General features: G+C 32.7%; 2 protein-coding genes across 3 annotated transcripts; one reads left to right on the top strand and one right to left on the bottom strand.

Annotated features, from left to right (window-relative positions):
* Nucleotides 1–1,089: 1,089 nt before the first annotated feature.
* LOC148310476 (uncharacterized) lies at nt 1,090–3,983 on the top strand. The gene is made up of 2 exons (XM_088258368.1): nt 1,090–1,318; nt 2,984–3,983. The coding sequence occupies exons 1-2, from the start codon at nt 1,260–1,262 to the stop codon at nt 3,963–3,965; spliced, it is 1,041 nt and encodes a 346-aa protein (XP_088114494.1). The 5' UTR covers nt 1,090–1,259; the 3' UTR covers nt 3,966–3,983.
* Nucleotides 3,984–7,663: 3,680 nt separating this feature from the next.
* LOC148310475 (glycogen debranching enzyme) lies at nt 7,664–25,724 on the bottom strand. Of its 2 annotated transcripts, none has more exons than XM_088258367.1 (18): nt 25,446–25,724; nt 20,433–20,605; nt 18,772–18,866; nt 18,045–18,234; nt 16,997–17,345; nt 15,900–16,118; nt 14,562–14,674; nt 14,066–14,191; nt 13,334–13,477; nt 12,909–13,181; nt 12,526–12,646; nt 12,315–12,447; nt 11,464–11,632; nt 11,272–11,368; nt 10,722–10,880; nt 10,440–10,505; nt 10,217–10,353; nt 7,664–10,129 (listed from the first exon to the last, which is right to left on the bottom strand). In XM_088258367.1, exons 2-18 carry the CDS (start codon nt 20,591–20,593, stop codon nt 7,882–7,884), a joined length of 4,800 nt encoding a protein of 1,599 aa, XP_088114493.1. In that variant the 5' UTR covers nt 20,594–20,605; nt 25,446–25,724; the 3' UTR covers nt 7,664–7,881. The 2 variants fall into 2 exon arrangements, with proteins under 2 accessions (XP_088114493.1, XP_088114492.1); XM_088258366.1 differs by lacking the exon at nt 25,446–25,724 and adding an exon at nt 21,691–21,847.
* Nucleotides 25,725–26,304: the final 580 nt, after the last annotated feature.

Genomic DNA, 26,304 nt, shown 5'->3' with positions numbered 1-26,304 from the left:
AAATGACGAGACACACTAATACACTAACAAAAACACCAAAACGGGAACGAAAAATACGAGATACCAACAAGTTGTTCAAATATTTCAAATAAATATAGACAAACTATGGTTATAGACAATTATCGATAGAAAAATAGAAATCCGTATATGAAGAACTTGATAATATTGAGTATTATGCCAAAGTTAAAGTTAAATTTTGCGTATGAAAGTGTAGTTTTTCTTACTTGACACAACGCTCTCTTGAACTTCTGCAGCACCCCCCAAATGCAAAAAATTTAAAAACGCCTAGCCAGACTTCCAAAACGCCCACAAAGGGGCGCTGGCACCCCCGTTAAGAAACATAACTTCAGAAAGTGGTGGGCACTCCTTCCGCCCTTTTAAAATATTGTATTTTCTAGAATTTTAAATATAATATAGTAATTTGAAAATTCCATCGTTTTTGTTTTTGTTGAAAAGCCTTATATTTATACATAGTTTGAGAAAATGATTTCAAAAAAGTTACCATTACCATTTACCATTGTAAGGCTGAGTTGAGTAACCATTATTAATCGCCTGAACTCTTTTTATAAATGTCGCGTTTTAGCCGTGACCTTTCTATTTTTGTTTACACTGAAATAAATAAATTTAGATAGTGAAATATCTTCTTTGTAATATTAATATTATAATTTTGAAAATATGTAATACAACAAATTTCAATATTTTTTTTTTTGAATTACCTAACGTCCAAGTGACTCTGAAATCTAGCTACGGCTTATGCAACACCGTTTATCATGTCCCTACTCAGGCTTCAACTTTAAAAGTTTCATAGCCTATGCCTACTTGTGAGTGGATTTACTCTTTATGTTTAAAGTTACTATAATTTCATGTAATTCATGAGTGAAAATTCTAGGCAAAAACACTCGCGAATTTCAATATAAATACCATTTAAACTGAAAAATGAATGATAAATATTTCGGCGGGTGGATTTGACATTCAGCCGCGGCGAAGTCACGCCCAGCCGGGAGCTTAGTACTTCTAGCCGTTTACGTCACTTCCGGCCGCTGGCGAATATCACTTCTAGCCATAAAAAATCGAGGCAGTTGGCGGTCTTTATATAAATTAGTTAGTCTGTGAGCTAGGTTGACTTATAATTTTTAGGTTATCTCACGGGTCTAGTATCTTTGCACCGGTCTTTAGCCTAGTTTTTTTTGGTGATGTGTGATATCTTTTAATGTGTGTTATTTCATTTTGAAAATATCTTATGTTAATTATATTAGAATATGGATTCTGAAAACTCGAACTCTAGCTTCGGTTGGGTTCGCGTGGATTATGAAGAGAGGTTAGAAAGTTCAATGTGTCGTAATATTATATATTTATATTAGATGGCAAGGTTATTTAAATAAAATAAAAACTAGAAAATAGCATGTCTCAAATCTGCTGGGTAACGAGGTATTTTATTCTTGCTGATAGGTTACTATTTATAATTTGGATTTCATAATTCGTTTCTATCATTACTCCTAGATCCGACTTACTTCCGCATATTCAGTCAAATAACTAAATACAATTCATTCAAATAATTATAAAATAATAGGTTCAATTTTTTTTATTTGTCACATGTACAGCTGTATTATATCAACCAATGTGCGTTAATTTTAATGTGACCATTCGTCCCGTTTTGAATGGGACCGTCCCGTTTTTAGATAGCCTGAACCGCTGTCCCCAAGTAATGTTTCGGGATGTTGAAATGTCCCATATGTAACAATTTACAAACAAGTGTATTAGGGATACAATTCTAGAAAACACTATATTATAAAAAGACAGAAGGAATACCCACCACTTCCGTAAGAAGATAAGTCAATAATTTAATAAAGGATTCATCAATAGCAACTAAAACAGAAGTATTTGATGAGTATTCACTTTATAGTAACTATATTACACTCCAAAAAGTGACCGAATGGAATATAGGAAACGTGTCAATCAAAAATCGTTGAATTGAATTGTTCCAACACTTTCGTAATAATAATTTGAACTTATTTATTTTTTTACAAAAATGTTAATAAAACTGAACCTTTAAAACTTAAGAGTAATCATTGAATACATTTTATGCTTGCCCGGAACAAATGCGCCCGTAGAAAGAATCTTTTCACAGATGAATAAGTTGTGGAAGACAGAAAAAACACAAGTCGGAGTACTTAAAGCGATGTTGTTAGTTAAGATAAATTTTTAAAAATCCTGCCAAGAATTCCATTCTTATTTAAGAGCAAACCCACTTATACTTAAGAAAATTAGTTCATCAGAAAAATATAAAACAACATAAATTTTTCATATTAATATTGTTTATTCTTCTCATTTTCTTTATCAACATTCCTTTTCTTCTTATTAATACATAAAATCTATGAAAAAATATGTGTTTTCTTGAATATACATACTATTACGTAAAAATTGGTAGATGTCACGTTTTGAGGACAAAAATAAATGGTCAGTTTAGGTAATGTCAAATTGTCGCAGACTCTTGAGTCAGAGTTTCTGGGTTCGAGTCCACTTTAGCAAAACTTAATTTCTACTTTTAATAACTAGGCGCTTAGGCCTGCAAAAATAGTACAAGGACTAGTATTTTTTTCTTTAAAAAAAAAATATATATATGAAAGATGAGTGTGAATAGGTCATTCATTTAGGCAACTGAAATAAAAAAAAATTATACATCGCATACGACATTGAAGCCAAAAGTGATCAGTTGAATAATCATCAATGCTAGCTTAGTGCATTCCTCTCACCCTTGTCCGCATGCAATGGTGCATAGGGCACTGCATCATATTGATGCGGTGTTATATTGATTGTTGATTTCCCTATTCATTATTAATACATATTCATCAATATTGCATAGTTTCTTTCAAATGTTCACTTGTATTTCGTCTCGACCACATAAAAATGAATGTGGAACAAGTAATAGTTTCATACATCTTGTATGCATATTTGAATACTAATCCTATTATTTCTGTTTTAGAGTCTCTGATCCAAAATTTACTGAGGAAATAGGAAGCATTCCATTAAAAAAGGTAAAGTTGGAGAAGTTCAATGATGATGAAAAAAATATAGTTTCCAATCATAATAAATCTCTGGATTACAACATGACTGTAAACGAATCTAGGTGTAACGTTAAAATAGATAAAGGTGACCATAAATCAGTTCCTTTGCACTCCGGAGCCATTTTAACTTCAACAAAATCTAATTTCATAAGTGTTAAAAACTCCGAAGAAATTAACAATTCAAATAAAAGTATTTTAGATACATTTGTCAAAGAAAAAGATTTGAAGGCTAGTAAGAATGAAGGCAAGTGCGAGATTACCGATGATGATGATATTTGGTTGTTGCAAAGTCCTCGCAATCTCCCTATAAACTCTTTGGTAGGCCTCAATTTTCTTCAAAAAGATAAAAAAAAGTTAAAAATTGGAAGCAATTCTTACGAATGCATTTGTTCACCGATAAATAATCGAGAAAAGCTTTGTATTTTGGAACCTTCCATTGCTGCCAGCGAAAATTGTAAACTGTCTTGTTTTAATCTGCACGGTATGTATTTCATACGAGAAAAATTGACCAGCAACAATGATATAGAGGTATGTGATGAGCCAATTGTAAAAATACCATTCCCCTCGAATCTAAAAAAGCGACACCCTCTCTTAGGTGTTAATTTTAAATCACTAATAAAGATACCGAACTCGATCAATGAAAAATTAAAAAATCCGACAAATAATTACAAAAAAATCAGTAAAAGTATTCAAATCAAAAAGGAAGTGAACGATATTGAAATGCCTGAAAAAACGAAAAGAAAACGAAAAGGACAAAATATGGAAGACTCTTTAGAAGAAGTTAAGCCAGCCAAGAAGATAAAAAAGGAAAATGATAAAATGTGGACTTCGGAATTATCCATTGAAAAAAGTTTATTTAAGTTACCTTCAAAGAATAAACACAAAAATAATTTACAATAAATTATTATTTATAAATTTTATGATACTTTTATTTCCTATCCATTATTGATAAGCAAGGTTTATTGCTATCCATTACTGTTATTCTCCTTATCCATAGCAGTAATAATAATTACCATTCCTTTTCCATAGCACTAATGTCTTTCACCATAAAATCCTAATCAATATATGTATTTTTCATGTATATATGTATATAAATATATACAACATATAAACTTACAATGAAAATCTCTATAGCGGTCACTTTTTGGAATGTAAACATGGCCGTTATATGGAGGTGACTGGTCTTGAGAGGGTAATAAAACGGAAAAAAACTAAGTGTTTCTAAGAAGCACATATCCGCCTTGGCAATTTAACAAGAAGCAATGTCTATTGAGATGCATTCATGTGGGATTATCCTCAGTTGGAGCTATTTCCATTTTAAAAAGACTCTTCCATTAGGAGTTTAATTACACTGACCTTTATATCTTCTTAAAACCCTATCCGCACCCGATGGCGCATAGGGCACTGCATCATATAAACGCAGTGTTATCTTGATCAATAACGCATATCCAGGGTATTGAATAAATATTATGGTAAAAATATCACTTAAATTTATTTGACCTCCCCCCCTGGGAATCGAACCCGGGACCTCCAGTATGGACCTCCAGGTTGAGCATGCTGTCCATTACATTACGAAGGTGGACCCTTTATATCGCTGTTATGAATTACTTATTATTCTCGATAAACCCAAGAAAAATAATTTGTAAATTTATTTCCTTACAAATTTGCCCAAAAGGATTTAAATAAATATTCACCCGTCCGAAGCGTGCATGATCTTAATTGCTTATTTTCATTTTCATTTAATTTTATTAGTTTGTAAATAATAAATGTTTCAAAATGATTAAGAATTTTGCATAAGTGTGTATTACATATATATTATGTATCGTAAATCTACATAAAAAACATAGAATTATTGTTAAAGTCTACTTTGTTATATCCTTTGTGCAGATCACATCACATTATATATTGCATTAATGTTTTACCAGAATACTCATAATAAAAAAGGCTGTATTAATATATTATAATATTTTATTAACACAAATGTAAAACGAATACATTCTTGAAAACTTAACAATAAAAAAAAATATATGTGTAGCAAATGAAAATTTTATAATTTTTATAAACTAGATTTATACATAAAAATATGAGGTTTTGCAATTTTCACAATATTACAAATAGATAGTATAATTTTTATTATTAAATTAATATTTAGTGATTTGGCATGCAAATGGCTCGATGAAGAAGTTTACCTGTCGAGCGGTGTATTTAAATAATGACAAGAAATGCGAAATATTGTGTTGTATGTCATACTAATGTACTTCATGATAATATTCTTTAAAAAATAGTACATAAGAGATTACACGTCACCGCTCCACAGACTAATATAACATCGATATTATTACTAGGTAAATAGCTGCTTATATGTGAGAAATTAAAAAAAAACATGAAAACATATTTTTAATATTACAATATGAATTAGTAAAACAACAAATATTTTTATTAGTAAATTATCGAGAATTGGTGCATAACAGGTATCTATAATGGGCTACTATTCCCGCAATTATTAACGTCTAAAATTTATAAAAAAAATTAAAATTACACAAAATAGATTTACAAAACTGTTTTTTTTTCTTTAAAAATAAAATTGTGGTATTTATTCATGCTTCTGTGATAAAATCTAATACATAATATTTTGGCAAAAAAGCAAGAAGTTACTTTTCACAAGAGTTTTTATTTTTATAGAAATAAACAGGTAATTTGTTTAAAGAATATATTTATTTATTATTATAAATTTAGATTACCATGCAAATAACCCTTTGAATCAGATTAATGTTTTTTACTCCTTCCTTTGCTGCTTTTATCAGTTGTCAAAAAACACTATTTCTTTTTATGTAAGCTGAGGAGATTTCAATCCTCAGATGTAGTGTGCGATGCGTGGAGGGCAGAAGCTTTTTCTTACTAAAATGGTACATTAATATAGCAGTTTTTATAGTAAAAGTGACTAAAGACCCTTAATTACGCGTGACAATTTGTTAGTATGGCATACACAGGCATAATTTATAAAACACACAAGTATAAAGATGTGTTCTGCAAAAATATAGCATGTAAAAGTACATTACACACTAGTTTATATGTTAATGTACTTGGTTTAGGTAAAGTACATAATATAGAAAGCAATAAGAGAAAATGCTATAAAGAAAGCGGTATAACCTACAATAACTAAAACCATCAATCTCTGCGCTTTTTTGGCAGCGAGAAGTTTAGACTTTATACGTTCTTCGTTAATATTTTGTAATATAATAAGAGGTTCCATAACAAGCAAATTACCTCTTTCACTACTTGTGGCAGATAAAATATCCGTTATTTCTCCACTCATTTTGATTAGACTCGATTGTTTTAGTTCATTCCTCGAGTCTACAATTACGCTACTGCCTAAATTGTTTTTACCAACGTCTCTAACACCATAACTGTTGTTGGTAAGGGACTGGTCAAACATGATCTTCTTTTTATCTAGAGAGTAAGTTTTATTATTTTGTTTATCAAATAAATCCGTTTCAATCAAATCTAAATTAGATTTGGAAACTCGTCGGCCGGGTTTGTATAACTTTTCGTAAATTTTTGTCGGTTCGTACTTCTTAGATTCCTCATACAAGAAATTTTTGCTCCTTGTGAGTAGTTCATCATCTGACAAAGCAAAATCAGGAATGGGAAATTTAGAAACAAAGTGTGTATACCCATAGGTACTTAACTGACCGTAAGGATAACTTTTTTTAAAAGCTTTCTTTTTGCTACTCATTTCATAATTTGTTAATCTGCGCAAAGGTACGGTGCCTTTTGCGGAAGATCTATAGTCAAATGGTCGTCTCTCCAAATAAAAAAGAGGCTGCATTTGCCTTTGATTCATTTCACCTAATTTTAAATTTGAATAAATAAAATCATCGTAGTCCAGAAGTTCCCGACTAGAAGCAAACAGGTCCATTACTGGCCTGTAGTTCGGGAATAGTTGTCGGTTGAAATCAGAAAATTGTTTAATGTCCTCAAAGAAAGAAGAATACTGATATCGGCGGTCCGCATACTGACTGAGATAGCGGTCACTAAACTCTAAGAGAACACTGCAGTATGGGGAATACGGTTGAATACCCCAATATGTGAATATAGGCATGTAATGTTTAGTGTAAATTTCTTCATTACAATACTTTTCACTGTGGAAATTTGAAATGTTGTTATAATTCATACAAGAACGCGTGTATCGTTTGTAAAGTAATTCTCCACCCAGATCGTGGGAAACAAAACATTTTGTAGGCATAGTTTTAGTTTCTAAGGTTAAGTTATACAGAAAATAGCGATCGCTGTACACAACAGTGGCAAAACTAAATGCATAGTCATAATGATGAATAAGTTTGTTGTAAATATGTTTGGAAGCATTTTTAGCTGCTTTGTAATGCTTCTGACACATATTTTGAAATCTAGACACAACTTTAGAATCCGTATTAGAATTACAATCTCGGGCATCGAGGAATGGCGTCGATGCTAATTCATCTTTATGTTGCCATTTTCGTTTACTATTAAACCTTAAGAAATTAAAACCATTTCTCTTATGATTTTTACCAAATACTTTCCAATTATTTTTTTCTTTAGAATCAGTATTTTGTTTATCATTTTTCTTCTTTCTTTTCGACCTAATTTTTTTATTTATCTTGGAATCAACATACAGAGGTTCGGAATATAAATGTTCAATATCATTAAAATGGCGAAGATCATTGAAATTTTTGGGCTTCGCATTCTGCACGGTGCAGTCGTTACATTTTGTATGATAATGGTTTTGGCCCACGTCACTTGCGTATGGCACAATATGGACTACGATGCGATTTCTACGTCAGTTTTCATCGGCACTTAGCAGTACCGGCTGCTTGCTTTCCCACTGGCGGATCTCGTGCAGAACTTCCAGTACACAAGCCATGCTCCAGGCCTGAGTGCGACACGAGTCGGGGCAGAAGGCCCCCGAGCTGTTGGTGAGCTCGGGCAGTCCGCGCCAGTGGGTGCTCTGAAGTTCTGACAGGTGGCGAGACAAAACGGATTGGGTTTCAGCCACAGTTTTCCTCAGACATCCATTCTCTTGGGCGAAATGTAAACGAGCTCGTAAATAGAAGCCAACGGGCCATACCCATTCCGGACCCTGATGATAATTAAACCCGTGCGCAAGTTTAGGGTCAGAACTTTGATTAGAATTATCGTAATCTCCGCAGTAGCCCCAATCCTCCGGATCCAAAGTCTTCATCCCGAGTGGACCCAGCAACAATTGCTTCATGTTGTCCAGAGCCACCCAAGCGTGCTTCGGGTCGAACAATTCCGGAGCGACAACCATAGCTATAGTGAAATTACACCGAAGCTGGTGATCAGCCCAGGCTTGTGTAGCTCCGTGGGAATCCTTGTAAATTCCCCTTCTGTGAATCAAATCAGGTCTGGTGTCATTAGACGCAGGAGTTGTGTTAATCCAAAAGAAGCGCTCAAAGTTTTGTTGAATTTTATCCGCCCATTGAATGAACGTCCAGGAAGTGACTGCACCATCGCGGTGTTTGCGGCACACTCCAGGATAAGGATACTTTCCTGCCGAGTGGAGAAGAGCCAACCAGCTGACTACGGCCTTGGACAATCCCACTAACTCCACCGCGCTACCATCTCGTGGAGTGGCTGGTTTTCCTCTGTTACCTGCCGCGTCGGAAGAACCCATTTTGTCCATCCAAGTCCCGCAGTTTGCGTCGTTGCCTCCAAAAACAAAACCTGTGTCGGGATGGATCCCAATCTGATTATTGAATCCTTTGTCCGACATATGCGCATCAATAGCCCGGCCCGCATTTCTTTCCCTAAATATCAGCCCCTGGAAATGCACATTCAGAGCCTCTTGGATGACATCCTGTAAATCTTGTTCTACCTGACCTGGACCACAGGGCTGAGATTCATCTGTGGGAAAAATCCTGGAAACCGGGTCCCGAAGAATAGAGAGTCCCTGAGGAGCTTCTGCGCAGTAATCCTTTATACTATGAAGCCACCACCAGACGGCATCTCGACAGTTGAAGCGCGAATTGCGGCCACCATCAAGTAGGTTGGGAATGAGGCCGTGTCTGAGGCAAGCGGCGTACGCCAAGATGTGGTGTCGAGCGTCCTGATAGCGACCCGTCAGCAGGAACATGCCTCGTAGGGAGATGAAGGTGTCGCGACCCCAGCAGCGCATGTAGCCCGTAGTGAAGTGAGGCAAGCCAGCTGACAGCGTGGCATGCTGGGGTAGAAGTGGTGGCGGCGGCAAGTGAGGGGACAGAGGAGGGAGCGATACGGAGGCCACGACTCCCGCACACTGAACACTACCCAGAGCTAATGCTTTTTCGAATGATGATCCTCGTCTTATAAAGTCTGACATTTGAGAAAAGCAGGCTTTTAATAGAACTTGATGTATTCCCGTTATGGTAGTATCAAAATAACAAGGGATTAGGAAGCGAGGTATTTCTTTCAAGGGTTGAAGTGTGGATCGATACCAATTGGAAAGATCTGATAATCGGGGATACTTCTCCAACCTTTGCCATATGTAATCAATCATCCAATCACCTTCGCGGAGATTATTGCAGAGTGGGTGTCCTAAATCATTATTGGGCCTAATTTCACTCAGAAGCGAGATGAAGCCTTGAAGTCCGCAGTAGAAGAGCGGACCCGATCCGGGAATATCATACACCCCGGAACCTCCATTGTCCCTCTCCTCCTGGTCGCAGACGTAAAGGCAAGCAGTCAGATCGGCTAAAGTTAGTCGCGGTACTATCGTATTCAGTCCGATCTGATTGAGGAGACTATCATAAGGAAGGGTATGGAAGGCATCGGCAGCTCGATGGAGCTTAAGGAAGGCCGACTCTATAGCTTCCGGCATGGAAACGCGAATAGCCACCACTGACCCGGGAATGAAATCCTTGAATTCCAAGATGGTATAGGTCCCTTCGTGCCTTTCTGAGTTTTTGAAGAGTGTGGACTGATTTAAAGGTATATTTTGTTTTATGATAGTTTCAAATTCCGTCAAACCGTTGATGTACGTGGGATGTTGGGTGAAGTTCTTGAATTGTTGTAAAGCTGCGCCACCAGACCTAAAATGGGATCATTTTATTTTGTATTACTATGTATTAATATTGCATACCTACATGTTACAAAATATTTTTAGAAGCTATCTTTACCTGGCATCTACATGCTTCAAACTTGCTTCAAAAATAACTTCGTCTAATTTTCCTTCAAAGCGTAGAGGTTTAATATATTTTCCACCATAATTAGAATCGGGTTGAGAGAATGCAGTAAATGCCACAAGTATCACAGTCTAAAAAATTATAAAATATTATAAAAACGTATTGAGAGATAATGAATCTTTGAATCATAGTCTAAATAGTCAAACAAGAAACGTACCTGATGAGATCTCGGGTTATGTCTCGTAACAGCTACTATATCTGAGTCCATTTGATCCACATATACCTATGATAAATTGATTTCTTTTAATACAATTTTTCATAAAAATTACACCAAAAAATTGAACAAGAGAGTCATAATGTTAAAATAAACTGACCTATTGGGTAATTAAATTGAAATATTTATAAAACATTATAACATGGGAAGCACATTGAGACATGTATAAACAGAGTTCAGTCAGTTATTATAATAACTGACTGAAATACTTTAGAAATACTTTACCTGATCAAATCCTTGGCTTCCCAATTCGAAGTGGAGCTGATTGAGAGCTTTTTTGGCAGCAATAATACCAGTCTGAAGACTCACTCGTACTGATGCTCCTTCCACCGATCCCCCATCTCCCCATTCACCATATTGCCGAATTTCATCTACAACATGAATCTAAAAATAAAAACATTAATATGATAGAAGTCAAATTAACAAACTGTGTATTTTCAAGTACATTATTCACTAAATATCAAATAATCAAATTTTCCACTACTTTGTTGGGATCTATATATCTTTGTTGGTTAGTATCTAACCTGCAACAATATGACTAAAAAATATATATAGGTAAAATTTATAGAAATCTTGATGATTTAGAAGAGGATTGCAAGTGTATTGTCAAACTTTGATTGTGGTATATTGAATTTCATGAATTATCATAGATTAGTCCTCATATTATTGTAGGTTCGGTAATAAGTCACAAAAAAAAGTTTTTTTTTTAATACCAAGATATACACAACCACACCTGACTGGGGAGAGTATTGAATTATTAAACAATCATAATTACGTGATGCGGGACTAATTCATCATATCCTCGGTTACTTCCTGAAGCGCAACACGCCATCGCAACTAGAGCGGCGGATGGCAGCAAGTCATACACAGACCTGGAAATATTACATTACAACAATCTCCGTAAGTTTATGCAGACAAATGCAGGAAGAATTCTCTAGGCTCTGTGTAAAATAAAGTATATACATACCTCTTGGAAACCGGAGGCGGGTTGTCATGAGTGAGGTCCAGGAAGAGGGCATGGGCGATGGAGGGCGTGAGGGAGCGGCGTGGGGGCTGCAGGAAGGCCCCGGCCGGCCGGCCCCCGTACCGGTACACCAGGCGCCCCAGCTCGTGGGAGTCCCATGCGGACAAGGCCTCTGTAGTTACATTACACCATTTACAGTCAGAGTTGTTCATTAACTATGCAAATGTTTCGAGTTAGGTACAATTTTCTTCTTCTTGGTGTAAGCCTTGTGGACTGTTTTTAAGAGGGATTAGCCTCCTGCAATGTTGATTCCCAGCTATCAATCCATCTCTTTGGTGGTCGGCACGGGAGTCATTTACCTTAGAGTTGCCAAGGCAGGGCGATGTGGGGAAGTCTGGATGGTTCCATTCTCCTCGATGCAATTTTAATCCAGTGATATATTCTTAACGTTTTCTTAAACCTTAAAGATACGTCAACTAAATAACCGGCTCTTGATTCACCGTTTACTTTTTAACCAGAACATTTATCATGTTGTATTTGACATGGTATTATTGACAAACAATATATATATATTATATCAGGCATGGGCAAATTACAGTCCAATGCGTAATTTAGTGCGGCCAGCGAGCTATAATTGTATTTCTGAAAATATTTCTGAGTTTTCTCCTAATTGAAGCTTTAAAAGCAATGACATTTTCTAAAAATGTTGGTTATTTATTGATTAATCTTCGTATTGACTGGCCAATGTCTCCTATCAATATTATCTTCAAATAAGATAATAATATGGATTTGAAATAAAGCATTTTAAAATAATCCATACGAACATAAAATAATACATTACAAATGTTTATTACCTCTTATCAAGGATGTAATTCCAAGACGGTTAACGAAGATATTGTCAGTTTGGTCAGAGTTGGTAAACAACTCCGCTACTACATACAGGTCAGGTTTGATCTTCCTGGCACAGTCCAACAAGTATTCGGCAACCTATTAAAGTCCACATTTCATTAATATTCATTTTTTAGATTAATAGTGCAACAAACCTCGATTCCAAATGAAACTTACAGGCAATGGTGTGGAATGGCAGTTGTCGAGGCGCACTCCATCAAATATACGTGCCGTCATCTCTACATACTCCTTCATGTGTTTCCAGAGGAAAGGCACATCTTCTGGCTTTTCTCCATACCTATACATAACGTATTTCTTATAAATAAGATAAATATTTTGTCACAATACATCGTTGGTTCAGTAATATAATTCATCATAAGCTATTGTTAGTACTACATATTGTATTTTATGTGTGGCCTAAAATACTTAGTCTTCTTCCTATCTGGCTCAGGAAAGGTAAAAAGTTGGACGCCCCATGTTCCTATGACTTGTAATTTTTTTGGCGTGATTGGTACATACTAACCAAAATTGACTAAATTTAAAAGAATTGTCTATCGTACCTTAGTTTGACACTGTCGCCCCAAGCGATGAGTTCTCTCCTCAGATAAACATTAGCCGTCCCGTCCTTGACGTTGGCGAAATCTTTGAGAGGATCACCGTTCATGACCCAACCATTGTGGGCCATCATGAACCTGGCCTCCAGAGAGTACATCTTGTCCTCTATATCCTTCATGCTGGAGACGGAGCTGCGAAATGTGAAGTACCTCGGAACCAGCGGGTTCTTAATGGACACCTCTTCGATTCTTGGGCCATCTGACTGGAGGCGGAAATACCTAGCATAGAAAATATGGACATAAATATGTACAATAGTTTAAAAAATATAATCTTTGTATTATACCAATTTTATATGTTGCTTCGGTCAATTACAAATCATGTCGGTGGAATGATAAATATTTAGGATAAAAAGGTAAATTTCACTTCATACCTCATACCGGCAATACAATTATCAACAGCATAGTTCAAGTGTCCTTGTATTTCTTCAAACAAGTCATGATTGAGCTGTTCCAGTTTTATTTTCAACTCTTCGGAGCATTTCTTCAATCGCGAATCTTCATCGAAGCAATCCGGTCTATAAACATTGATAAATAATAGAATAAAGCTAAACAAGAAAACTGGAATCCATTTTTATAAGTCAGTATAGACAATACTGCAACTTAATACAGCACCATATGTGCGAATTCTAAATAAGAGTGACAAGATGATTGGATGTGAAAGTGAGAATGCGTGTGACCATCGGCCATAGAGCCCCTTTTAATTAGGAACCGTTATAATCGGTCCGCAAATAAAGTTTAGCTATTGTCACAGTCCAAAGTCATTATATATGCGAGTCATTTCTGGCTTATGATATTTAACTGTGGCAAAAAGCAAAAATATTTATTTTTTAAAGTGAAGAAATTTTTTCTCAAAAAACAAATAAATGGTTCTTATGTACGTCTTTTATAATATCATTGATTTAATTTAAATAAATTTTTCAGACCATATCAATAAAAATAATTGTACCCAATGGAATAATAGTGTTAATTATTATGAAATATTGTTGCCTTTTTGTTATAAAATGAAATACACATACGAGAAGTACAAAAAATCTATTGTATATAACCATTTAATTTACATATACATGTTTATTTGTATCTGACGCAATCAAAATAATAATTACCTATATGTATTATAAATGCGTAGTGCCATTTCCATATCCACCATCGAAGACATGCGTCGGTACTGCGGATCCTGAACAATTTTAATTTCTTCCTTTTCATCAACCTTAGCCGATACTGGGGGAACTCTACAAAAGGTTAAATTCATCACAGTAGTTAAGTTGGTTTGGTAGTTAAGTGACTGCCGAATACAGGTACATTATGTAACCTTCCATTTGACAAGAACATTTTTCATTTCACATGAAATTACCACGTAAAGTAATTAGAGCTGACATCTTTATTTATGTATATAAGATTCCTTACGAATTATTCCACATGTTTGTTATTTTGTATAATTAGTACTAGAATTGTAGTCATCATCAAAGTATACATATAGCATAGTATTTTACATAAATAGTTGGTTTTTGTGTTTGAATTTAAGATATTAAAGATTAATACTGAATGAAGATTGAATAAGAAAAAAACAGGAATTGCAAAAATATATTTTTATGTACTTACTTATTCCTAGCGAGAGTATAAAACTCGGAAACAATGTCAGTGACATTACACAGGTAAAGTTCATGAAGCTTTATTTGGGGCAATAGTTGAGAAAGCAGCAAGTTTTTAATGGCCTAAAAAGTACACAAATATTAAGTTTATTTTTTCAAAAGATATACCGAACGTACACGTTTTCACAATTCAATCATAATTTACAATAAGAAATCATCATAAACGCCCGGACAAATGGAAAAGAAATATTTAAAAAATAAAAAATTGGCAGGAATCGAAGCCGCGATATCAAACAGCTACCCAAATACTCTTTAGCACTTTTCAATTATATCAGGTCAATATTGAAAGAAAAAGCCGTTTGAAATTATGTAACATGGGTTAGAGGTTATAGTTTTTAGGGTTGTGCGTCACAGTGTTGTGAATAGTAGAGGCGGGTATAGAGCATGTAAACAGAAGACAGACTTCCACGTATCGCCCTTCAAGGAAACCCCCCAGCCACACCCCCGAAAACATGGAGAGATAGCTGGCAGTTGATATCCCGAGAGGAATAGGCGGAGTCACAGACAGACCCGGATTTATAGAAAAATGAAGAAGAAGAGTAATATCCCGTCATTCGGAAGATCTGTATCAACAAAGCGATTCGGTCTCAAGCCACTAGGCGTAAAGCTACGAACATATCATACATGCACGACCCCAGATATCATAGAAATACATCAATGCATATTGAGTACACCTCCGAATAATAGAAAAAAAATTTGATTGACCTATCATATATTTTTTTCTACATTTTACAGAACAGTACAGATTTTTTTTTTAAAACACAGGTGAGTTTAAAAACCAGATCACTCGAATAATCTTTTCGGTTTTCAGTAACTTGTTGGCTAGCGAGATGAATGAAATGAAGGATCTGATATCCAAATAAGATAAGTTTATTTTCTGTACCAAACACACATCAAAAAATGTTTTATTAGCTTACTTCGACAAAATAAATATCATAAGACTCGTCATACATATATGTATATGTATCATATTTAGTACATTACGTTTATTGTAATCAATATCATTATAAGCATCAAATGCCAATTTTGTTATTCTCCAAATATCAATTGGTACGAGCCACATGATTACTGAGTTTCTAGGTATCAGCAAGTTGGAGAATGAATCAACGGGATATCCAAACAGACCATCTTTAGTAAACGAGATTCACTTGAAACTGGAATTGCTATCTCTCGATCAGTGTGTCTGATTAGGTCATTAAGATATGCTTAATTGTGAATGACACATGTCTAGTATGTAATACCTTAACATATCATTTCATAAAAAAATTGTAAAAGAAGCCATTCTTACATCTAAATGCTGCGACTGATTGACTTTACTGGGTATTCCCCAGGATTCGTAGTCTCCCCTAGCGATGTCGTCTGTTAGCTTGGCGAGAAGAGCATCCAGCAGCATCGCAGGACGCAGGTGCGGGCAGTTGTACACGTTGTACGTGGCCTCAGGGTGCTCCACCAACCAGGGAGACTCGTTTGCAGTGTGGTTCAACACTATATCACAAATGGATAATACCTGCGAAACACGCAATTGTTAAATTAAACATTCAACTTAAAACTGTTTAAGAATATTTAAAAAAAAAAACAACAAACAAAAAAACTAGCCATCCAGTATAAAATTTATCTTTATAACTCTCAGGCATAATTGATGGTCAGAAATATCAAATTATTTAATATATATATTATAACTCGTTTGCAGTGTGGTTCAACACTATATCACAAATGGATAATACCTGCGAAACACGCAATTGTTAAATTAAACATTCAACTTAAAACTGTTTAAGAATATTTTAAAAAAAAACAACAAACAAAAAAACTAGCCATCCAGTATAAAATTTATCTTTATAACTCTCAGGCATAATTGATGGTCAGAAATATCAAATTATTTAATACGGTCAGTTATTTATTATACCTGTTTATTGTTTTTATATTTTGCCATGTATTAGTATTAGTTTTGGTTGTTTAAAAAAATCTTTTTTGTTACTTTATTATTTGTGTTCCAGTCTTGTTAACCTTAATCCCAAGTCCCAAAATGAGAAATAGAAATTACTCATCGGGAATATTATATGTATATATGACTTATGTATGTAATATGTTTTGAAAAAATAAAAAATAAATAAATAATGGAATTAACATTTTGGTCTAAAATTATAGTGATGATTTTTAATGTTTTTATTTTTTTATTTTAAAGGGAACTCAGAACTTTACAGGGCTCACAGACTGTCATAGGCTGGATTAAGGGACACTGTAATATTCTGCCTATGATTGAATATTGATTGATTGATAATCACATTGATTTTTGTAATTTGAAACATTCTACATGGAGGAGATTTCATGGTGTGAGCCATAAGTAAGAATATTAATATTAGTGTTTAATTTAAATTCATATTTTACCTTCCAGTCTGTGCGCATTTTGATGATTATATTTTCAATATCATCAAAGGTAGTCTCTCGTCCCCCAGTAGTATTGAATACGGGGTTCACACGTAGCTGGTCAGAAAGACTGTAGCTGGAGTTGGATGCCCCGAGTTCTTGGATGGGTGTGAAATGCACCATATTGTAACCCGACTCGGGGGCCACCCGCAGCTTGGCTTCCCAGCTGTCCAGGGGCCCCAGCGACTTGGCCAACACGGTCTGACACTGGATGCAGTCTAGCGGGAGCCACTCTTGGTTATTGCGACCAGAGCGAAGAGTCGGGGCCACTTGAAAGAACCCGGATCCTTGGGGTCCCACAGTTGAGCCACTGAAAGTTAAAATTACTTAATAATAATCCACCCACTGCAGTTTGCAGAGTATTTCAGTAACAAATAATTTGTTCTTTGCTAACAAGATACATTTAAAAAGGATCATTAACTCCAATAAATGGCATACATAACCATAAAAAAATTATCTAGGTGCAAAAATAGATCATATTCCAGACCCGAAAATGTTAAGTAGGTTCAACTACTAATTAACATTATAAAATAAATTTGTATGATTAACTAGAAAAATATTTTACAGTGTATGTACACAATTTTCTTGATCTGTTTTATAAGAAAGTAAAATGTGAAAAATTAATGGGTATTATCAATTGAAAGAAAATCATTGATTTGCCTCAATGGATTTAGCTAATAACATATTGAATTAAAGTTTTGAGCAGAATAAAATTCCAGTTTTATCTTGGAGAGGGTCACCTTCAATGCCTGCCACTTCTTGTGGCTTTAGACCTTCCTTGACCACTCCTTTCCAGCAATATTGTCAATATCATCAGCCTATTGCGTTACTTCTTGGTCGCCACTCCAAAACTTTTCTCCCCCATCTGGATTTATGATCCACCCTTTCCCATTTTCTCTGAGCATCTGCATACGCAATGTCAATTTCTTACTTTCCGGTGTTCTCTTCCGAATCTCTTAATCAAAATTGACTAAAGAAAAGTATGAAATTTGTGTTGATGAATACATACTTGTTTTCATAGACAAAGTAGAAGTGGTAACTTCCGGGTTTTGCGGCGAGCACTTCACAGTAGATGTCGGTGTCCTGTACCAAGATTCCCGTTCCCAGTACAGCAGGGGGAGCCCACACATTGTCAGGGTTGGGACGGTTCCATTCCAGAGAGTAATATTGGTTTCTTATGAACTCTGTATGATCTGATCCTATAAAATATAATTTTTTTAAAACAAATGTGTACGTTTTAAGTCAACATTTCATATTTTGTACTATTAGAAATCATGCAAATTAATAAATTAAAATATAACCAAACTGAAACCAATCAATATATTTTTTAAAAGTAACATTAAGTGAAAAATGTTTTTTAAAAAAAACAAATATAATAAATGTGATAAATATTGTAAGATATATCATCATTGTATAAAAATGGATTATTTAATGTTAATTCAATATTTATACATACATTTATGGATGAATAAGATTTTTAATAAAACAAATAATAATGAAATAAATGTTGGAGTAATTTTGAATTTTGAATTTTGTGAAGGGCTGATCACCTTTCCTTCATGATCAACGATCAAGATAACACTGCGTTTATATGATGCAGTGCCCTATGCACCAGCGGTAGAGGATGAGATTAGAAAAAAAATTGAATTAAAAATATTTGATTTTCATGTCTATTCAGATGTTTCATGAACATAATATGTAGTGTTGAAGAAATAAATAAATAATTAATTATTTACCATTTGCTTGGTCTGCATAATTGCAATAAACAAACACTTTATGACCCATTAGACTTGGACCGGGACGGAAATGAAGAAAACATCCTTTATCTAGTCTATAATTTAAAAAAAATTAAGGTTAAAATAATAAACATAACCTATGGCAATAATATGATAAATATAATATTTAATTGGGTGCTGAATATCATTTAGAGGAGATAGCATAAATAAGAGCGCAACCATCTCTAAGCAATAAATGATTACAGCAGATACACAAGAGTATAAATTTTAATCAAAAAGTTTAACATTGTACTAAACTTCTATATTAATAATTTATTATATCTACCTTACCGTAAATTGGTAAATAATTTAAGGTTGCTCTAACCCTAAATTGTTAACCAGAACGATAGGATCGAAAAATAATAAAATGGACATATGAATAATATGAAAATACATAATAATAAGCATTTTTCACATAGATACCAAACAATTTGTCCAAAATAAACATATTGCATATATTATTTATTGTTTCGGCATTAACTTTGTGGTAAGACATGTTACAATGATTAAAGAAAACACTTGTTTTTTACCACTTGAGTTTTATTATAGACTACATGTTTCAGAAGTTAAACTTCCATCATTCAGGTCTGTATAATAACTTATTAAACAAGTGTTTTCTTTAATCATATTGCATATATATATATATATACCTCAGTACAAGATTTGGGAGTGAGGAATACATTATAAAGACAATTATACTTATAACAACTTGCGAAACATTAAATAAATAAGCACACTGTTAAAAAAATGTAGCACATCTTTCAAAATAGCCACAAAATGTTAAACAATATTTTTATTCGATTTTAGATCTAAAGGTGATATATGAAGTAGACCAAAAAGTGATCACCTAAGCCATCTAATACCAGGCCGTGAGCCCTGTGACTGACTAGACTTCCATATTCTCTTTGTGTAAAAAGATTCTTCATCTCTTTTGAGACACCTAATATATGTTCTTTAATAATTGTTTAGTTATGCAATATAAGCATAAGTTAGTTCCATGGTAGAAATTAGGACCATTGTTCAAACATATGGGAAAACTATGATCTTTGGAAACTATAATGGCTTCCAATCCCGCACTCACAATTATTTAATGGTTTGACTATGAATGTAGAATTAACATAAGCTGAATTTAAATGTTATTTGAATAAATATAGATTTGTAAATTAAAATTTCGGTAAATGTCTTTACATTCAAATAAGAGACATTATATCCTCGATTACAATTATTTTTCATAAAAAAAATAAGACACACACAGTTCGTTAAGACATTTTCTAATAATATTCTATTGAATCGGATGGGAGGGGGGGGTGAATGAAAAATAGTATTTTCTTTAACATTTTCTAGCCATGTATTCAAAGGTATAGTTTTTTATTATTTTTAATATCAGCGGTCAAAATAACTGCTTGGCTGTTCTAGGTATTAAAAATTACACCTAAAATAAAGTTGCACATTGAAGTAGTAAGCAAATAGTTACAGTTAAATGTTAAAATTTAGTGATAACTTAATACTCAATATCACTAAAAATATAAAATAAAAGTTATGATAATTTAAATATGAAAAACCAAAAACCTCAAAATGGCACCTTAGGGGTTCTAGTCATAATAAGTTTCGGCATCAATCACCTGAAAATAGATGAGTCTAGATGTTCCCCGTGGTTGAGTGTGAGCACGCGGACTTGAGTCCCCTGTGCGGGAGGAGGCCCCTGAGCGGCAGCGGGTCCCTGGGACCCATGGTGGCGCGGAGCACCCAGTGTGGGACTGCTCCTGCCACGCTGGTCCATCATGTCCGTTTGCAACTGGAAACAGTTCTTATTCTATGAATATGGAATCCAAATTGTTTACGCAATACCTACAATTATTATTTATTTATTTAATACGGGTTTTACTAAACTTTCCTCAAGGGACTCAAATACATTAGCGGTATCAAGTTTACAATACAGGTACAGGTGTGCAACTCCTAGCTGCCAAATCATTGCTGTTATTCTTGTTTCTTACCTTATATTCCTCCTATTTATAAAGATAAAATCATAGTCCACCATAAAAAAACATGTTCATAAGTTAGTGAGAAAATAAAAAAAAAACATATTTATTAAATTGGCTCCGTATTGATGTGGCTCAGTCTGGTTAAATGGAAAAGAAAGAAAAGAGATTTCTAAAATGTTTCTCCAATGAGCAATGATTGGTATTGAATTGATTTTTATTCTTATTTTACTTCTTAAAATATCTATTGTATTATTGCTAGTGCCATGCCTTTGTGGGATCTTTTTTTGTATTTATATATATATTTATAAATATATATTTTTTGTAGTTGTATTTATATCATGTTGTGAAATGCCAAAGAATAAAGAATAAATAAAAAAGATTACTATAGACTGTTGTATAAAAATTTCAAAGTAATCAGTTAATAACTATAGGAGATTTAATATTTTAAACAAATAAACATTAACATTTTTATTTATATAGAAAAATTAATTGACTATGCATTAAAATATTTTCAACTACTTGGAATATAATGATTTTAAACGACAAGTGATAAACAAAACTTTTGATCTTTCTGCTTTTGAAAAAAAAAAACTTCAATAGTATTTTACTATCCCATTGAGACTAAGTAGCAGTTAACAATTTAGTCGCAATTTGTAGAGAAGCAGACGGGTAGTTCTGGCGTAAGTAGTTACTATTTATTTTTTAAATTTACAATATAAAGTTTGTTTTTTAATAAAAAACAAGAGTTTAGTTAAAAGTAGAAATGAAATTGATTTAATCCTACAATTGTCACATTAACAGTAACACTTACCATTACAAGATTACAAGGAACACTATTGCACTATCAGCGCTCAAAGAATAATGACTATCAATAGAGATATTAAAATTATAGACAAACCTTGGAAAATGAGAGATTTGATCTCATTTTTGCATATAGAATGTACAAGGTGAGAGATATTAAAACAAACAACGTCGTAATATTACAAACATTTGTCTCAAAAGTTTATAAATTCACATAATTCCAGTGTCAGCACTTGAACCAAATGCCGAGATAAAGGTGAAGCCAGGAGAATATGTGACCCCTCCTTTTATCAACATTGAAATCGCACAGCGTGAAACTATACAGACGTAATGCTCTACAGGTTACGGAGAGGTCAGACTACATTTTTCCAGAGGCAATCAAACTAATATATACTACATAATATAAAAAATTCTTAACAATGATGGCACACAATAATTGAAAAATTTAGATTAAAAATAGTATTTAATTTTTCACTGTAATATTTGTATGTAAGACTTTTAATATGGTTTATTTTTTAACCATAAAATAGATATCAACGCCTATATGTTGAGTATGTCCAAATCTTTGTACATAAATACTGGATTAATCCCCCTGAGGGATTGTCGTCAAGATGTACAATATTATAAATGTGTCAACAGAGATGAAGAACTTCTTTGTAAAGGGAATATGGAAATCCGATTCACAGAGCTCATGATATTATACACTTTATAAACTGTGTAACATTTTCCACTCCATCTATGATCAAAGATCAATGCTATTTGATTTTGGGAAATTCCATTTCTTAATACAGAAATGGTTTTGTATCCGAGTTTAACCACTGCCATCTGTAAAATTTCATGTGAAGTAATTAAAGTAATTTTTATTGTTCCCAGCCATATTCTCTTCCCAACAAAGTTTTCATTTCTGTTGGGATATATCAATATGTCAATCTTCTTCCATAGATTTATTAGTCAAAATAATTTAACTTGGCAAATAAATTCTTAAATAAAAGAAATATTGAATATCTGTATAGTGACATTATGATCTTTTTAATAAACTGATTATGTGACTTTTCCAATCAAGAATATGTTTATAATGAACATTTTACACAGAATGAATAAATGACTTGGTTTTCTCAGAATTATTACGTTTAAAAATACAAATAAAAAAACACTCATTAAAAGTTACATAAAGGATTTGTAATGAATAGTTATATTTTATGGAATAAACTAAAAGTAAGTGATTTCAGTAAAACCAAAAGGGTATTAAAGAATTTCAAATGGGTTAAGTGTGGGATAAAGAAAACTTTAAAAAAATAACAACTTTAATTCAATCTTTACTCAATTATTTAAACATTCATATGAAAATGGCATGTTTCAAAAGTACTATACCAATGTTCTATTTAAAATATTAAAATTTTGTCCAAATTGGACTCAGGTTGCATTCCTGAAAAAGTGTTTTTTTTCATTCCATAAACTTCTAGAATTAAACATACTTAGTAAACAGGAAAGTGATTATCAAATTAAAGACTTTTTGAACACGTAACAGAAAAATAAAGACTGTGTTTCAAATAACCAGCTTCTCGGTAAAATAAGTATGGTATTTATTTACTAAGTGTTAGAAAAGTTTTGCATTTGACTGATAAAATTAATTAATCAAAAAGTTTATATGAAAGATATTAACAAAACTAGTAGTTGTACATTTACACTAACCAAAATCCTAAATCACAAAAATGATAAATATCTCCATTAGAGATTCTAACATTTTAAAATTATGTCTACATATTTCAGTAATAAAAATATAGGAAGTATTTACTATAAAACAAAAATGATTTACAAAAACATTAAGTCATATCTCTGCTATGTACTTCATCTACTCTGAAACTAGATATATGTAATAGAAACTTAAACAATGAAATTCATTTCACAATAAAGGCAGAAAACAAACAATAGATGAAAGATGATATAAATAAAAGTATATACAATAGGCATACAATACACAACCACAAAATTATTATAAGAGATTCTGTGGAACTTTATAAATGCTATTTTGTTGCTTTTAACAAAATACAATAAAAATGTAAATAAAGATGTTCAAAACCAGAGTGTGGGGAATAATACGGATTTTTATTTTTTTTAATTCTTTATTACGATAAGTGATAGAATGAAAAGAATGAAGTTATTCAATAAATCCATTAATTTTAAAACATATTAGAATATTAAAAGTCATTTCAATAATTATTGATAAAATACAATATTAATAAATGTGTTTAAATCAAAAGGATAGGAATAACTTGACACAGTGAAGATACAAGCAATACCTCAAAACCACTCGGCTGGAGATAGGGGCCGGAACAATTAGTATTAGGGGCCGGAACAATTAGTGGTTACCACGTTTGGTTACCTTGCATGAAGTCAGGTTTAATAGGGAAATTCACACCGTGGAGGAATATTAGCTTGAGCATATTCTACAAACCTTCTCATAGTATTTATAAAAATCTGAAAAATCTTTATTTTTATTTCCAAAATTTGCATATTAAAAAAAAAAACTTTTTACTAAAATGACAACATATTGCATGATTCGCACATAGCTCCATGATGATATATTTGCAATATTGTTTACAAGTGTTTCTGCTGCTAATCACACGGTTTGCATTATTGCTTTTTAATTAAGTAAGGCGTCTAACCCGATGACAATTTCTAGACAGTTTAATTCTTATAATTAAAATGTAACTTTGTTTTAAAATCACTTTAATATTTTATTATAACTTAATTATAATGTCTACCGGTTTCGAAGCTAACTGCTTCTTTATCAAGGCTGATTAATAATAAAACTCTATCTACTAAACAATATTCAAAATATTTTGACAGTTAGGGAAAGAAGCTTAGGTAGATCTCAAGTGACTTTGTTTTTTTGTTGATTGGCAGTCACAGTCAAAAGGGATCAGGGATGATGAGTGATTGGAAACATATTTAATAACGGACTTTTAGCAAAATCATTTACTTGTGTATTTATTAGTTGTAAATTATTATTAATTGCCTTTTTAATTTCTAATATTTGTAAGTAATCTAATTTAAGTCCTCTATTGCATGTGTGTAATATATTTAGACCTTTATTTTTATCAAATGAGTGATTATTTTCTATTAAGTGATTGGCAAATTAAGAATAATTATTATTATTAAGGCATCGTGTATGTTCTTTACATTGGATGTAAAAATTCCTAGATGTTTTTCCTATATATAGGGACACAATGAGCACTGTAGGGAATAAATTCCTGATTTATTATATTTATCGATTTTATCTTTATTATTTCTTAATGATTTATTTAAACTATTATCAGTACAAAAATTTATTTTAATTATAAAATGGAAAATCACAAAGTTAGTGCCTCAAATATAAATTATAGTTTAATTCTTTATATCCACACAAAATTAAATAAGGATAGTCTTGTCCAGTTGCCTTTTGATAGTAAAAATTGATATTGATAGTAAAAAAATTCTGACATAAAATTATGAGATTCTAGGGTCAACATAATAAAGCTTTTTCGTTATAATAATTTATTTTTTTAAACTTTTTTGTAGAATTAAGATCGATTGGTGCAGATAAATAGGGAATGAAATAAATTTTATTTTTGGAATAATACATCTAATGTTATATATAAAAGTAAAATAAAAAAAAATATTCACTAAAAAAACAAATCGCTGCATTACACCTCAATGGTTAGAGGGTTGATTGTAATATTACATACTTAAAATAATATTATAAATAAAATATTAAAATAACAAAGTGTAACTACGAGAAGCCGAAAAAGGTTTTCCCTTACATAATAGTTAATTACAATAATAGTATCAAATGCAAAATATTTAACTTACCTTTTAAAAGGTAATTATGTGTAATTACAAAATGATATTTCTTATCAATAATTTGTAATGATAAGAAAAAGAGTATTTTTATTACAATTATATAAAACGCTCATACGTATGCAAAGATTATGAAGTTATCATTTAAATAGTAAAAACACTTTTATGCTATTTTATATCAATCGTGCGTACTGATATTTTGAATGGTTATTCAAAATAAACCAAAGGAAATATCAAGGTGACCTTCACATTGATTTGACGTTTCGTAAAAACAATGTTTTTGGTGTAAGTACCTAACCACAAAATCTATGCATTATCAACGTCAAAAATCGCAAACATTGAAAGGCGGTAGTAAAGATTATATACAATGTAGGTAACGGGCATATATTAGGTACCCGGAATTAATGTCGTTTTTTTCGTGTTCAATTTTTGAGCCGCTCTAGTAGTAAGTCGTGTTTTGTTCAAAGTAATTTTTGAACCGCTCTAGTAGTAAGTCGTGTTTTGATAAAATTTTAAATATAACTGATTTAAATATAAAAAAAACAAATTCCATAATCCAATTTTAAATTAATCAATTCGAACCGAGTGAACATTTCGTTCAAAATTTTATGGTAAATATTTGAAAAAATAAATTAAAAGCAACGGTTGACCCTAAAAACATTTGTGATGTATTAGGGGATATTTTGGACGTTTGCAAGTGTCAGAGATGGTTTTCGAAATTTCGGTCTGAGGATTTTGATTTGGAGAATATCCCTAGAAGTGGAAGCTTAACTTATTCTATGGAAAAAATTGCGAGCACATTCAGGTCAAGTGTTATGAAAAAATCGGCTAAGTATGGAGACAGGGTAAATAGATACCACATGCGCTAAGC

Source organism: Brachycentrus maculatus, unplaced genomic scaffold (assembly GCF_059751285.1).
Source record: "Brachycentrus maculatus isolate JH-2025_06_01 unplaced genomic scaffold, ASM5975128v1 h1tg000093l, whole genome shotgun sequence".
NCBI lineage: Eukaryota > Metazoa > Arthropoda > Insecta > Trichoptera > Brachycentridae > Brachycentrus > Brachycentrus maculatus.
This window is presented reverse-complemented; position numbering and strand designations above follow the sequence as displayed.

Bases quoted from the DNA above. Each gene is read 5' to 3' on its own strand.
- LOC148310476 (XM_088258368.1), top strand. From the start codon at position 1,260: ATGGATTCTGAAAACTCGAACTCTAGCTTCGGTTGGGTTCGCGTGGAT. The intron at 1,319-2,983 runs GTTAGAAAGTTC...TTTCTGTTTTAG, and splicing joins CGCGTGGATTATGAAGAGAG to AGTCTCTGATCCAAAATTTA.
- LOC148310475 (XM_088258366.1), bottom strand. From the start codon at position 21,717: ATGAGATCAAATCTCTCATTTTCCAAG. The intron at 18,235-18,771 runs GTAAATAATTAA...TATATTTTATAG, and splicing joins TTATGCAGACCAAGCAAATG to GATCAGATCATACAGAGTTC. The intron at 10,881-11,271 runs GTAATTATGATT...TTTTATTTTTAG, and splicing joins ATGAATTAGTCCCGCATCAC to ATTCATGTTGTAGATGAAAT.